At 37.2% G+C, this 16275-nt stretch overlaps 1 protein-coding gene across 1 annotated transcript; it reads right to left on the bottom strand.

The window, feature by feature from the left end:
• Window positions 1-181: 181 nt before the first annotated feature.
• Window positions 182-2802, bottom strand: LOC132196067 (microsomal glutathione S-transferase 1-like). Its single transcript, XM_059618464.1, has 3 exons — window positions 2567-2802; window positions 2429-2508; window positions 182-585 (listed from the first exon to the last, which is right to left on the bottom strand). Exons 1-3 carry the CDS (start codon window positions 2684-2686, stop codon window positions 342-344), a joined length of 444 nt encoding a protein of 147 aa, XP_059474447.1. The 5' UTR covers window positions 2687-2802; the 3' UTR covers window positions 182-341.
• Window positions 2803-16275: the final 13473 nt, after the last annotated feature.

Genomic DNA, 16275 nt, shown 5'->3' with positions numbered 1-16275 from the left:
GCTGCCAGTCACTCCACACCACTCGCACCGACCGTGACCTTCAGCCGTCCTATCAATCATAGCGGGTTGCCGCGCTCCAGGCGCTCCTATTAATTATACTAAATTGACTAAAAATAAACAATTTTTCTTATTTCAATATTTCCAATCGTATAAATTAATGACAAATAACTCTAAATTTGGTTGTGAAAGTGAATATATTTTTATTCGGTACAAACAAACATTATTTCGGAATTCTTTACGTCCCACACAAAGACAAATTCAATTATTTAAATAACAAAAAATAAATAATTTAAATAATAAGTAAAAACTTTTCTGTTCTCAAATTTCTTCTATAATATAATTCAGTAAAAATAGAATAGCACTTGGATTGCCATAATAAAGGTTGCGATTAAACCGACCGCGAAGGACAGCGCTCTGGCGGGCTGAGGGATGGGGAGGTACGCGTAGACGAGGGTGTGCGAATACCTCGCAATCGTAAAACTCCAAAACAAAATCTTCGCCACCACGTAGCTTGGATTTGTCAGCACATAGAGGAACGATACGAACAGAAAGGCCGGAATGTTCTCCAAATCATTCCGATGCGCCCTGAAAATATTTTAATTTTTATTTTGGTAATGTTATAGTACGCGCGACGTGTTTTTTCATAAGTTGGCAGCACTTATGCTCCCATGTAAAAGTATCACGTCGCGCGTTCGATAGTGGTTTTACGTCGCGCATACAATAATGGTTTTACGTCGCGCGTACAATACTGGTAGCGGTGTAATTTTTAAGGAAACCGATTTAATATCCCGATTACCATGGAAACCTCTATAGCACGCGCGACGCAATTCTTTTCCTACAATCTTAATGTAGGGGACTGCTAGGAAGAATAGGGGCCCTTGGGATGGGTTCAGAATGGGGCAAGACGACCTCTGGAGGGCCGTGCGCACCCTTATAGCAGGCGCGACGTATCACTATGGGACGCGCGACGGTCGAAAAGCGAACTCCGGAGGGCGCTTTTCACCATCGTCAGAGGCGCGACGCATGCTTATAGGACGCGCGACGCATGCTTATAGTACGCGCGACGCATGCTTATAGTACGCGCGACGCATGCTTATAGTACGCGCGACGCATGCTTATAGTACGCGCGACGCATGCTTATAGTACGCGCGACGCACGATTATAGGAGGCGCGACGCGCGGCAAATTAATTGAAAGGTGTTGCACGCGGCCGGAGTTGTGGGCACCCCACGAACCGGCAACTCGGAGGTGGGCAACCCCCAAGATTAATTTTTGCAGAAGCCGCGAGCGAGGGGTGGAGGCGCAGCGAGGTCGAGGACGTGGGGAAGGCCGTGCGGAGGGCGAGGACAAAAGGGCGGCTGTGTTCATGAGGGGGCTCCGCAGGAGCCCCCTCACGAACCCCGCCCTTTTGTCCCGCCCGGAGCCGGCCTTCACCACGTTCTCGGGCGAGCGCGCCTCCAGCCCGAAGCTCGCAAACCCACAACGGAGTTGCCCACAAAAAGTGTTGTCTGCAAAAAGGGCTTAGAAATCAAAAAGTGTGGTGCCCACAACTCCCTTTGCTGACAACACCTTTTGTGGGTTTGCGAGCTTCGGGCTGGAGGCGCGCTCGCCCGAGAACGTGGTGAAGGCCGGCTCCGGGCGGGAAAAAAGGGCGGGGATCGTGGGGGGGCTCCTGCGGAGCCCCCCACGAACACAGCCGCCCTTTTGTCCTCGCCCTCCGCACGGCTTTCCCCACGTCCTCAACCTCGCTGCGCCTCCAGCCCTCGCTCGCGGCTTCTGCAATAATTAATCTTGGGGGTTGCCGAACTCCGAGTTGCCGGTTCGTGGGGTGCCCACAACTCCGGCCGCGTGCAACACCTTTTATAATAATTAATTAGTCGTGCGTCGCGCCTCCTATAAGCATGCGTCGCGCATACTATAAGCATGCGTCGCGCGTACTATAACCGTGCGTCGCGCGTACTATAAGCATTCGTCGCGCGTTCTATAAGCATACGTCGCGCGTACTATAACCATGCGTCGCGCCTCTGACGATGGTGAAAAGCGCCCTCCGGAGTTCGCTTTTCGACCGTCGCGCGTCTCATAGTGATACGTCGCGCCTGCTATAATGGTGCGCACGGCCCTCCAGAGGTCGTCTTGCTCCATTCTGAACCCATTTTAAGGGCCCCGATTCTTCCTAGCAGTCCCCTTAATTAAGATTGTAGGAAAAGAATTGCGTCGCGCGAATAATCGGTTTCCTTTACAATTTCACCGCCACCAGTATTGAGCGCGCGACGTAAAACCATTATTGTTTGCGCGACGTAAAACCACTATTAAACGCGCGACGTAATGCAAGTGATGCCAACTGAAATCAGGGATTTTGGGAAACACGTCGCGCGTACTATAACATTACCTTTATTTTAAATTATAATGAAAAAAAAAAAATAAAGTACCTTCTAATTCTCTCAATTGTCGGGTCTCCAATAAAAGGTTTTGTGCCCATAAATTTGGCATCCTCTGGATTAGGTGTTACCTGAATTTATATGAAATAAATTTCGCAATTTGGTTTCTCATCAAATTAAAACAAAAACCTTTTTGAAAACTCGAACCATGGACGTCGAGAAGCCGACAAAGATGATTTTGCAAACCAGCAGCGCTGCATGACAAGAGTAGAGCGTGAAAAGTGGATTTTGCTTGGATAAAACTTCCATTGCAGTCCTGGTCGTTGCAGAGATGATTTTTGGCTTTTTTAGCCGCTCGTCGAGTTGTGTTTTTTTAGGTTCAATGCACACATGAGCGATCTCAACTTGAGCGGCACCGCGCAGTGCGGCGTTCGTGATCTCCAGCTAAGCAGCATCTACCGTCGGAATTCCGAAGGAACAGCCGCTAGAATTGAATTTAAATTATTTTCATATTATGATAAACTTTATGCTCCAAATTATGGTGAAGAAAAATTATTTGACGTATGATTTTCATTTTCAGCTCTAGCTTTTCAAATACCCGACTTTCATTATCTCAGCCTCAAAGGCGCAAAATATTCATTCAGACGTTTGATTATAATGTTCAGCTCTAGCTTTTCAAAATACCCGGCTTTCATTATCTCAGCCTGAATTGCGCAAAATATATATTCAGACGTATCATTTTCATATTCAGCTCTAGCTTTTCAAAATACCCGACTTTCATTATCTCAGCCTGAATGGCGCAAAATATATATTCAGACGTTTGATTTTCATTTTCAGCTCTAGCTTTTCAAAATACCCGACTTTCATCATCTCAGCCTGAATGGCGCAAAATATATATTCAGACGTATGATTTTCATGTTCAGCTCGAGCTTTTCAAAATACCCAACTATCAATATCTCAGCCGGAAAGGCGCAAAATATTCATTCAGACGTATTATTTTCATTTTCTGCTCTAGCTTTTCAAAAAAACCCGACTTTCATTATCTCAGCCTCAAAGGCGCAAAATATTTATTCAGACATATGTTTTTAATATTCAGCTCTAGCTTTTCAAAATACCCGACTTTCATTTTCTCAGCCTGAATGGCGCAAAATATTTATTCAGACGTATGATTTTCATTTTCAGCTCTAGCCTTTCAAAATACCCGACTTTCATTTTCTCAGCCTGAATGGCGCAAAATATTTATTCAGACGTATGATTTTCATGTTCAGCTCTAGCTTTTCAAAATACCCGAATTTCATTATCTCAGCCTGAAAGGCACAAAATATTTATTCAGACCTTTGATTTTCATTTTCAGCTCTAGCTTTTCAAAATACCCAACATTCAATATCTCAGCCGGAAAGGCGCAAAATATTTATTCAGACATTTGATTTTCATTTTCAGCTCTAGCTTTTCAAAATCCCCGACTTTCGTTATCTCAGTCACAAAGGCGCAAAATATTCATTCAGACGTATGATTTTCATTTTCAGCTCTAGCTTTTCAAAATACCTGACTTTCATTATCTCAGCCGGAAAGGCGCAAAATATTTATTCAGACGTTTGATTTTCATTTTCAGCTCTAGCTTTTCAAAATACCCGACTTTCATTATCTCAGCCTGTAGGCGCAAAATATTCATTCAGACGTATGATATTCATTTTCAGCTCTAGCTTTTCAAAATACCCAACATTCAATATCTCAGCCTGAAAGGCGCAAAATATTTATTCAGACGTAAGATTTTAATATTCAGCTCTAGCTTTTCATAATACTCGACTTTCATTATCTCAGCCTGAATAGCGCAAAATATATATTCAGACGTATGATATTAATGTTCAGCTCTAGCTTTTCAAAATACCCGACTTTCATTATCTCAGCCTGAATGGCGCAAAATATTTATTCAGACGTATCATTTTCATGTTCAGCTCTAGCTTTTCAAATTACCCAACTTTCAATATCTCAGCCTGAAAGGCGAAAAATATTTATTCCGACGTATATTTTTCATTTTCAGCTCTAGCTTTTAAAAATACCCGACTTTCATTATCTCAGCCTCAAAGGCGCAAAATATTTATTCAAACGTATGATTTTCATGTTCAGCTCTAGCTTTTATAAATACCCGACTTTCATTATCTCAGCCTGAATGGCGCAAAATATATATTCAGACGTTTGATTTTCATTTTCAGCTCTAGCTTTTCAAAATACCCGACTTTCATTATCTCAGCCTGAATGGCGCAAAATATATATTCAGACGTATGATTTTAATGTTCAGCTCTAGCTTTTCTAAATACCCGACTTTCATTATCTCAGCCTGAATGGCGCAAAATATATATTCAGACGTATGATTTTCATGTTCAGCTCGAGCTTTTCAAAATACCCAACTATCAATATCTCAGCCGGAAAGGCGCAAAATATTCATTCAGACGTATGATTTTCATTTTCTGCTCTAGCTTTTCAAAAAACCTGACTTTCATTATCTCAGCCTCAAAGGCGCAAAATATTTATTCAGACGTATGTTTTTAATATTCAGCTCTAGCTTTTCAAAATACCCGACTTTCATTTTCTCAGCCTGAATGGCGCAAAATATTTATTCAGACGTATGATTTTCATTTTCAGCTCTAGCCTTTCAAAATACCCGACTTTCATTTTCTCAGCCTGAATGGCGCAAAATATTTATTCAGACGTATGATTTTCATGTTCAGCTCTAGCTTTTCAAAATACCCGAATTTCATTATCTCAGCCTGAAAGGCACAAAATATTTATTCAGACGTTTGATTTTCATTTTCAGCTCTAGCTTTTCAAAATACCCAACATTCAATATCTCAGCCGGAAAGGCGCAAAATATTTATTCAGACGTTTGATTTTCATTTTCAGCTCTAGCTTTTCAAAATCCCCGACTTTCGTTATCTCAGTCTCAAAGGCGCAAAATATTCATTCAGACGTATGATTTTCATTTTCAGCTCTAGCTTTTCAAAATACCTGACTTTCATTATCTCAGCCGGAAAGGCGCAAAATATTTATTCAGACGTTTGATTTTCATTTTCAGCTCTAGCTTTTCAAAATACCCGACTTTCATTATCTCAGCCTGAAAGGCGCAAAATATTCATTCAGACGTATGATATTCATTTTCAGCTCTAGCTTTTCAAAATACCCAACATTCAATATCTCAGCCTGAAAGGCACAAAATATTTATTCAGACGTTTGATTTTCATTTTCAGCTCTAGCTTTTCAAAATACCCGACTTTCATTATCTCAGCCTCAAAGGCGCAAAATATTTATTCAGACGTATGATTTTAATATTCAGCTCTAGCTTTTCATAATACTCGACTTTCATTATCTCAGCCTGAAAGGCGCAAAAAATATATTCAGACGTATTATTTTAATGTTCAGCTCTAGCTTTTCAAAATACCCGACTTTCATTATCTCAGCCTCAAAGGCGCAAAATATTTATTCAGACGTATGATTTTCATGTTCAGCTCGAGCTTTTCAAAATACCCAACTTTCAATATCTCAGCCGGAAAGGCGCAAAATATTCATTCAGACGTATGATTTTCATTTTCTGCTCTAGCTTTTCAAAATACCCGACTTTCATTATCTCAGCCTGAAAGGCGCAAAATATATATTCAGACGTATTATTTTAATGTTCAGCTCTAGCTTTTCAAAATACCTGACTTTCATTATCTCAGCCTCATAGGCGCAAAATATTTATTCAGACGTTTGATTTTCATTTTCAGCTCTAGCATTTCAAAATACCAGACTTTCATTATCTCAGCCTCAAAGGCGCAAAATAAATATTCAGACGTATGATTTTCATGTTCAGCTCTAGCTTTTCAAAATACCCGACTCTTTTATTATCTCAGCCTGAATGGCGCAAAATATTTATTCAGACGTATCATTTTCATGTTCAGCTCTAGCTTTTCAAATTACCCAACTTTCAATATCTCAGCCTGAAAGGCGCAAAATATTTATTCCGACGTATATTTTTCATTTTCAGCTCTAGCTTTTCAAAATACCCGACTTTCATTATCTCAGCCTCAAAGGCGCAAAATATTTATTCAAACGTATATTTTTCATTTTCAGCTCTAGCTTTTCAAAATACCCGACTTTCATTATCTCAGCCTCAAAGGCGCAAAATATTTATTCAAACGTATATTTTTCATTTTCAGCTCTAGCTTTTCAAAATACCCGCTTTTCATTATCTCAGCCTCAAAGGCGCAAAATATTTATTCAAACGTATGATTTTCATTTTCAGCTCTAGCTTTTCAAAATACCCAACTTTCAATATCTCAGCCTGAAAGGCCCAAAATATTTATTCCGACGCATGATTTTCAGCTCTAGCTTTTCAAAATACCCGACTTTCATTATTTCAGCCTGAAAGGCGCAAAATATATATTCAGACGTATTATTTTAATGTTCAGCTCTAGCTTTTCAAAATACCCGACTTTCATTATCTCAGCCTGAATGGCGCAAAATATTTATTCAGACGTATGATTTTAATGTTCAGCTCTAGCTTTTCAAAATACCCGACTTTCATTATCTCAGCCTGAATGGCGCAAAATATTTATTCAGACGTATCATTTTCATGTTCAGCTCTAGCTTTTCAAATTACCCAACTTTCAATATCTCAGCCTGAAAGGCGCAAAAATATTTATTCCGACGTATATTTTTCAATTTAAGCTCTAGCTTTTCAAAATACCCGACTTTCATTATCTCAGCCTCAAAGGCGCAAAATATTTATTCAAACGTATGATTTTCATTTTCAGCTCTAGCTTTTCAAAATACCCGACTTTCATTATCTCAGCCTGAATGGCGCAAAATTTATATTCAGACGTTTGATTTTCATTTTCAGCTCTAGCTTTTCAAAATACCCGACTTTCATTATCTCAGCCTGAATGGCGCAAAATATATATTCAGACGTATGATTTTAATGTTCAGCTCTAGCTTTTCAAAATACCCGACTTTCATTATCTCAGCCTGAATGGCGCAAAATATATATTCAGACGTATGATTTTCATGTTCAGCTCGAGCTTTTCAAAATACCCAACTATCAATATCTCAGCCGGAAAGGCGCAAAATATTCATTCAGACGTTTGATTATAATGTTCAGCTCTAGCTTTTCAAAATACCCGGCTTTCATTATCTCAGCCTGAATTGCGCAAAATATATATTCAGACGTATCATTTTCATATTCAGCTCTAGCTTTTCAAAATACCCGACTTTCATTATCTCAGCCTGAATGGCGCAAAATATATATTCAGACGTTTGATTTTCATTTTCAGCTCTAGCTTTTCAAAATACCCGACTTTCATCATCTCAGCCTGAATGGCGCAAAATATATATTCAGACGTATGATTTTCATGTTCAGCTCGAGCTTTTCAAAATACCCAACATTCAATATCTCAGCCGGAAAGGCGCAAAATATTTATTCAGACGTTTGATTTTCATTTTCAGCTCTAGCTTTTCAAAATACCTGACTTTCATTATCTCAGCCGGAAAGGCGCAAAATATTTATTCAGACGTTTGATTTTCATTTTCAGCTCTAGCTTTTCAAAATACCCGACTTTCATTATCTCAGCCTGAAAGGCGCAAAATATTCATTCAGACGTATGATATTCATTTTCAGCTCTAGCTTTTCAAAATACCCAACATTCAATATCTCAGCCTGAAAGGCACAAAATATTTATTCAGACGTTTGATTTTCATTTTCAGCTCTAGCTTTTCAAAATACCCGACTTTCATTATCTCAGTCTCAAAGGCGCAAAATAATCATTCAGACGTATGATTTTCATGTTCAGCTCTAGCTTTTCAAAATACCCAACATTCAATATCTCAGCCGGAAAGGCGCAAAATATTTATTCAGACGTTTGATTTTCATTTTCAGCTCTAGCTTTTCAAAATACCCGACTTTCATTATCTCAGCCTCAAAGGCGCAAAATATTTATTCAGACGTATGATTTTAATATTCAGCTCTAGCTTTTCATAATACTCGACTTTCATTATCTCAGCCTGAAAGGCGCAAAAAATATATTCAGACGTATTATTTAAATGTTCAGCTCTAGCTTTTCAAAATACCCGACTTTCATTATCTCAGCCTCAAAGGCGCAAAATATTTATTCAGACGTATGATTTTCATGTTCAGCTCTAGCTTTTCAAAATACCCAACATTCAATATCTCAGCCGGAAAGGCGCAAAATATTCATTCAGACGTATGATTTTCATTTTCTGCTCTAGCTTTTCAAAATACCCGACTTTCATTATCTCAGCCTGAAAGGCGCAAAATATATATTCAGACGTATTATTTTAATGTTCAGCTCTAGCTTTTCAAAATACCCGACTTTCATTATCTCAGCCTGAATGGCGCAAAATATTTATTCAGACGTATGATTTTAATGTTCAGCTCTAGCTTTTCAATATCCCTGACTATCATTATCTCAGCCTCATAGGCGCAAAATATTTATTCAGACGATTGATTTTCATTTTCAGCTCTAGCATTTCAAAATACCAGACTTTCATTATCTCAGCCTCAAAGGCGCAAAATAAATATTCAGACGTATCATTTTCATGTTCAGCTCTAGCTTTTCAAATTACCCAACTTTCAATATCTCAGCCTGAAAGGCGCAAAATATTTATTCCGACGTATATTTTTCATTTTCAGCTCTAGCTTTTCAAAATTCCCGACTTTCATTATCTCAGCCTCAAAGGCGCAAAATATTTATTCAAACGTATGATTTTCATGTTCAGCTCTAGCTTTTCAAAATACCCGACTTTCATTATCTCAGCCTCAATGGCGCAAAATATTTATTCAAATGTATATTTTTCATTTTCAGCTCTAGCTTTTTAAAATACCCGCTTTTCATTATCTCAGCCTCAAAGGCGCAAAATATTTATTCAAACGTATGATTTTCATTTTCAGCTCTAGCTTTTCAAAATACCCAACTTTCAATATCTCAGCCTGAAAGGCCCAAAATATTTATTCCGACGCATGATTTTCAGCTCTAGCTTTTCAAAATACCCGACTTTCATTATTTCAGCCTGAAAGGCGCAAAATATATATTCAGACGTATTATTTTAATGTTCAGCTCTAGCTTTTCAAAATACCCGACTTTCATTATCTCAGCCTGAATGGCGCAAAATATTTATTCAGACGTATGATTTTAATGTTCAGCTCTAGCTTTTCAAAATACCTGACTTTCATTATCTCAGCCTCATAGGCGCAAAATATTTATTCAGACGTTTGATTTTCAATTTCAGCTCTAGCTTTTCAAAATACCCGACTTTCATTATCTCAGCCTCAAAGGCGCAAAATATTTATTCAAACGTATGATTTTCATGTTCAGCTCTAGCTTTTCAAAATACCCGAATTTCATTATCTCAGCCTGAATAGCGCAAAATATATATTCAGACGTATGATATTAATGTTCAGCTCTAGCTTTTCAAAATACCCGACTTTCATTATCTCAGCCTGAATGGCGCAAAATATTTATTCAGACGTATCATTTTCATGTTCAGCTCTAGCTTTTCTAAATACCCGACTTTCATTATCTCAGCCTGAATGGCGCAAAATATATATTCAGACGTATGATTTTCATGTTCAGCTCGAGCTTTTCAAAATACCCAACTATCAATATCTCAGCCGGAAAGGCGCAAAATATTCATTCAGACGTATGATTTTCATTTTCTGCTCTAGCTTTTCAAAAAACCTGACTTTCATTATCTCAGCCTCAAAGGCGCAAAATATTTATTCAGACGTATGTTTTTAATATTCAGCTCTAGCTTTTCAAAATACCCGACTTTCATTTTCTCAGCCTGAATGGCGCAAAATATTTATTCAGACGTATGATTTTCATTTTCAGCTCTAGCCTTTCAAAATACCCGACTTTCATTTTCTCAGCCTGAATGGCGCAAAATATTTATTCAGACGTATGATTTTCATGTTCAGCTCTAGCTTTTCAAAATACCCGAATTTCATTATCTCAGCCTGAAAGGCACAAAATATTTATTCAGACGTTTGATTTTCATTTTCAGCTCTAGCTTTTCAAAATACCCAACATTCAATATCTCAGCCGGAAAGGCGCAAAATATTTATTCAGACGTTTGATTTTCATTTTCAGCTCTAGCTTTTCAAAATCCCCGACTTTCGTTATCTCAGTCTCAAAGGCGCAAAATATTCATTCAGACGTATGATTTTCATTTTCAGCTCTAGCTTTTCAAAATACCTGACTTTCATTATCTCAGCCGGAAAGGCGCAAAATATTTATTCAGACGTTTGATTTTCATTTTCAGCTCTAGCTTTTCAAAATACCCGACTTTCATTATCTCAGCCTCAAAGGCGCAAAATATTCATTCAGACGTATGATATTCATTTTCAGCTCTAGCTTTTCAAAATACCCAACATTCAATATCTCAGCCTGAAAGGCACAAAATATTTATTCAGACGTTTGATTTTCATTTTCAGCTCTAGCTTTTCAAAATACCCGACTTTCATTATCTCAGCCTCAAAGGCGCAAAATATTTATTCAGACGTATGATTTTAATATTCAGCTCTAGCTTTTCATAATACTCGACTTTCATTATCTCAGCCTGAAAGGCGCAAAAAATATATTCAGACGTATTATTTTAATGTTCAGCTCTAGCTTTTCAAAATACCCGACTTTCATTATCTCAGCCTCAAAGGCGCAAAATATTTATTCAGACGTATGATTTTCATGTTCAGCTCGAGCTTTTCAAAATACCCAACTTTCAATATCTCAGCCGGAAAGGCGCAAAATATTCATTCAGACGTATGATTTTCATTTTCTGCTCTAGCTTTTCAAAATACCCGACTTTCATTATCTCAGCCTGAAAGGCGCAAAATATATATTCAGACGTATTATTTTAATGTTCAGCTCTAGCTTTTCAAAATACCTGACTTTCATTATCTCAGCCTCATAGGCGCAAAATATTTATTCAGACGTTTGATTTTCATTTTCAGCTCTAGCATTTCAAAATACCAGACTTTCATTATCTCAGCCTCAAAGGCGCAAAATAAATATTCAGACGTATGATTTTCATGTTCAGCTCTAGCTTTTCAAAATACCCGACTCTTTTATTATCTCAGCCTGAATGGCGCAAAATATTTATTCAGACGTATCATTTTCATGTTCAGCTCTAGCTTTTCAAATTACCCAACTTTCAATATCTCAGCCTGAAAGGCGCAAAATATTTATTCAGACGTATGATTTTCATTTTCAGCTCTAGCCTTTCAAAATACCCGACTTTCATTTTCTCAGCCTGAATGGCGCAAAATATTTATTCAGACGTATGATTTTCATGTTCAGCTCTAGCTTTTCAAAATACCCGAATTTCATTATCTCAGCCTGAAAGGCACAAAATATTTATTCAGACGTTTGATTTTCATTTTCAGCTCTAGCTTTTCAAAATACCCAACATTCAATATCTCAGCCGGAAAGGCGCAAAATATTTATTCAGACGTTTGATTTTCATTTTCAGCTCTAGCTTTTCAAAATCCCCGACTTTCGTTATCTCAGTCTCAAAGGCGCAAAATATTCATTCAGACGTATGATTTTCATTTTCAGCTCTAGCTTTTCAAAATACCTGACTTTCATTATCTCAGCCGGAAAGGCGCAAAATATTTATTCAGACGTTTGATTTTCATTTTCAGCTCTAGCTTTTCAAAATACCCGACTTTCATTATCTCAGCCTCAAAGGCGCAAAATATTCATTCAGACGTATGATATTCATTTTCAGCTCTAGCTTTTCAAAATACCCAACATTCAATATCTCAGCCTGAATGGCGCAAAATATTTATTCAGACGTATGATTTTCATGTTCAGCTCTAGCTTTTCAAAATACCCGAATTTCATTATCTCAGTCTCAAAGGCGCAAAATATTCATTCAGACGTTTGATTTTCATATTCAGCTCTAGCTTTTCAAAATACCCGACTTTCATTTTCTCAGCCTGAATGGCGCAAAATATTTATTCAGACGTATGATTTTCATTTTCAGCTCTAGCCTTTCAAAATACCCGACTTTCATTTTCTCAGCCTGAATGGCGCAAAATATTTATTCAGACGTATGATTTTCATGTTCAGCTCTAGCTTTTCAAAATACCCGAATTTCATTATCTCAGCCTGAAAGGCACAAAATATTTATTCAGACGTTTGATTTTCATTTTCAGCTCTAGCTTTTCAAAATACCCAACATTCAATATCTCAGCCGGAAAGGCGCAAAATATTTATTCAGACGTTTGATTTTCATTTTCAGCTCTAGCTTTTCAAAATCCCCGACTTTCGTTATCTCAGTCTCAAAGGCGCAAAATATTCATTCAGACGTATGATTTTCATTTTCAGCTCTAGCTTTTCAAAATACCTGACTTTCATTATCTCAGCCGGAAAGGCGCAAAATATTTATTCAGACGTTTGATTTTCATTTTCAGCTCTAGCTTTTCAAAATACCCGACTTTCATTATCTCAGCCTCAAAGGCGCAAAATATTCATTCAGACGTATGATATTCATTTTCAGCTCTAGCTTTTCAAAATACCCAACATTCAATATCTCAGCCTGAATGGCGCAAAATATTTATTCAGACGTATCATTTTCATGTTCAGCTCTAGCTTTTCAAATTACCCAACTTTCAATATCTCAGCCTGAAAGGCGCAAAATATTTATTCAGACGTATGATTTTCATTTTCAGCTCTAGCCTTTCAAAATACCCGACTTTCATTTTCTCAGCCTGAATGGCGCAAAATATTTATTCAGACGTATGATTTTCATGTTCAGCTCTAGCTTTTCAAAATACCCGAATTTCATTATCTCAGCCTGAAAGGCACAAAATATTTATTCAGACGTTTGATTTTCATTTTCAGCTCTAGCTTTTCAAAATACCCAACATTCAATATCTCAGCCGGAAAGGCGCAAAATATTTATTCAGACGTTTGATTTTCATTTTCAGCTCTAGCTTTTCAAAATCCCCGACTTTCGTTATCTCAGTCTCAAAGGCGCAAAATATTCATTCAGACGTATGATTTTCATTTTCAGCTCTAGCTTTTCAAAATACCTGACTTTCATTATCTCAGCCGGAAAGGCGCAAAATATTTATTCAGACGTTTGATTTTCATTTTCAGCTCTAGCTTTTCAAAATACCCGACTTTCATTATCTCAGCCTCAAAGGCGCAAAATATTCATTCAGACGTATGATATTCATTTTCAGCTCTAGCTTTTCAAAATACCCAACATTCAATATCTCAGCCTGAAAGGCACAAAATATTTATTCAGACGTTTGATTTTCATTTTCAGCTCTAGCTTTTCAAAATACCCGACTTTCATTATCTCAGCCTCAAAGGCGCAAAATATTTATTCAGACGTATGATTTTAATATTCAGCTCTAGCTTTTCATAATACTCGACTTTCATTATCTCAGCCTGAAAGGCGCAAAAAATATATTCAGACGTATTATTTTAATGTTCAGCTCTAGCTTTTCAAAATACCCGACTTTCATTATCTCAGCCTCAAAGGCGCAAAATATTTATTCAGACGTATGATTTTCATGTTCAGCTCGAGCTTTTCAAAATACCCAACTTTCAATATCTCAGCCGGAAAGGCGCAAAATATTCATTCAGACGTATGATTTTCATTTTCTGCTCTAGCTTTTCAAAATACCCGACTTTCATTATCTCAGCCTGAAAGGCGCAAAATATATATTCAGACGTATTATTTTAATGTTCAGCTCTAGCTTTTCAAAATACCTGACTTTCATTATCTCAGCCTCATAGGCGCAAAATATTTATTCAGACGTTTGATTTTCATTTTCAGCTCTAGCATTTCAAAATACCAGACTTTCATTATCTCAGCCTCAAAGGCGCAAAATAAATATTCAGACGTATGATTTTCATGTTCAGCTCTAGCTTTTCAAAATACCCGACTTTCATTATCTCAGCCTGAAAGGCGCAAAATATATATTCAGACGTATTATTTTAATGTTCAGCTCTAGCTTTTCAAAATACCTGACTTTCATTATCTCAGCCTCATAGGCGCAAAATATTTATTCAGACGTTTGATTTTCATTTTCAGCTCTAGCTTTTCAAAATACCCGAATTTCATTATCTCAGCCTGAAAGGCACAAAATATTTATTCAGACGTTTGATTTTCATTTTCAGCTCTAGCTTTTCAAAATACCCAACATTCAATATCTCAGCCGGAAAGGCGCAAAATATTTATTCAGACGTTTGATTTTCATTTTCAGCTCTAGCTTTTCAAAATCCCCGACTTTCGTTATCTCAGTCTCAAAGGCGCAAAATATTCATTCAGACGTATGATTTTCATTTTCAGCTCTAGCTTTTCAAAATACCTGACTTTCATTATCTCAGCCGGAAAGGCGCAAAATATTTATTCAGACGTTTGATTTTCATTTTCAGCTCTAGCTTTTCAAAATACCCGACTTTCATTATCTCAGCCTCAAAGGCGCAAAATATTCATTCAGACGTATGATATTCATTTTCAGCTCTAGCTTTTCAAAATACCCAACATTCAATATCTCAGCCTGAAAGGCACAAAATATTTATTCAGACGTTTGATTTTCATTTTCAGCTCTAGCTTTTCAAAATACCCGACTTTCATTATCTCAGCCTCAAAGGCGCAAAATATTTATTCAGACGTATGATTTTAATATTCAGCTCTAGCTTTTCATAATACTCGACTTTCATTATCTCAGCCTGAAAGGCGCAAAAAATATATTCAGACGTATTATTTTAATGTTCAGCTCTAGCTTTTCAAAATACCCGACTTTCATTATCTCAGCCTCAAAGGCGCAAAATATTTATTCAGACGTATGATTTTCATGTTCAGCTCGAGCTTTTCAAAATACCCAACTTTCAATATCTCAGCCGGAAAGGCGCAAAATATTCATTCAGACGTATGATTTTCATTTTCTGCTCTAGCTTTTCAAAATACCCGACTTTCATTATCTCAGCCTGAAAGGCGCAAAATATATATTCAGACGTATTATTTTAATGTTCAGCTCTAGCTTTTCAAAATACCTGACTTTCATTATCTCAGCCTCATAGGCGCAAAATATTTATTCAGACGTTTGATTTTCATTTTCAGCTCTAGCATTTCAAAATACCAGACTTTCATTATCTCAGCCTCAAAGGCGCAAAATAAATATTCAGACGTATGATTTTCATGTTCAGCTCTAGCTTTTCAAAATACCCGACTCTTTTATTATCTCAGCCTGAATGGCGCAAAATATTTATTCAGACGTATCATTTTCATGTTCAGCTCTAGCTTTTCAAATTACCCAACTTTCAATATCTCAGCCTGAAAGGCGCAAAATATTTATTCCGACGTATATTTTTCATTTTCAGCTCTAGCTTTTCAAAATACCCGACTTTCATTATCTCAGCCTCAAAGGCGCAAAATATTTATTCAAACGTATATTTTTCATTTTCAGCTCTAGCTTTTCAAAATACCCGACTTTCATTATCTCAGCCTCAAAGGCGCAAAATATTTATTCAAACGTATATTTTTCATTTTCAGCTCTAGCTTTTCAAAATACCCGCTTTTCATTATCTCAGCCTCAAAGGCGCAAAATATTTATTCAAACGTATGATTTTCATTTTCAGCTCTAGCTTTTCAAAATACCCAACTTTCAATATCTCAGCCTGAAAGGCCCAAAATATTTATTCCGACGCATGATTTTCAGCTCTAGCTTTTCAAAATACCCGACTTTCATTATTTCAGCCTGAAAGGCGCAAAATATATATTCAGACGTATTATTTTAATGTTCAGCTCTAGCTTTTCAAAATACCCGACTTTCATTATCTCAGCCTGAATGGCGCAAAATATTTATTCAGACGTATGATTTTAATGTTCAG

This window comes from Neocloeon triangulifer, unplaced genomic scaffold, assembly GCF_031216515.1.
Source record: "Neocloeon triangulifer isolate White Clay Creek 2 clone unplaced genomic scaffold, ASM3121651v1 ptg000011l, whole genome shotgun sequence".
Lineage (NCBI taxonomy): Eukaryota > Metazoa > Arthropoda > Insecta > Ephemeroptera > Baetidae > Neocloeon > Neocloeon triangulifer.
The sequence above is the reverse complement of the archived record's forward strand: the minus strand, read 5'-3'. Positions and strand labels throughout refer to the sequence as shown.

Bases quoted from the DNA above. Each gene is read 5' to 3' on its own strand.
- LOC132196067 (XM_059618464.1), bottom strand. From the start codon at position 2,686: ATGGAAGTTTTATCCAAGCAAAATCCACTTTTCACGCTCTACTCTTGT. The intron at 2,509-2,566 runs GTTTTTGTTTTA...ATATAAATTCAG, and splicing joins TGGTTCGAGTTTTCAAAAAG to GTAACACCTAATCCAGAGGA. The intron at 586-2,428 runs GTACTTTATTTT...AAATATTTTCAG, and splicing joins ACAATTGAGAGAATTAGAAG to GGCGCATCGGAATGATTTGG.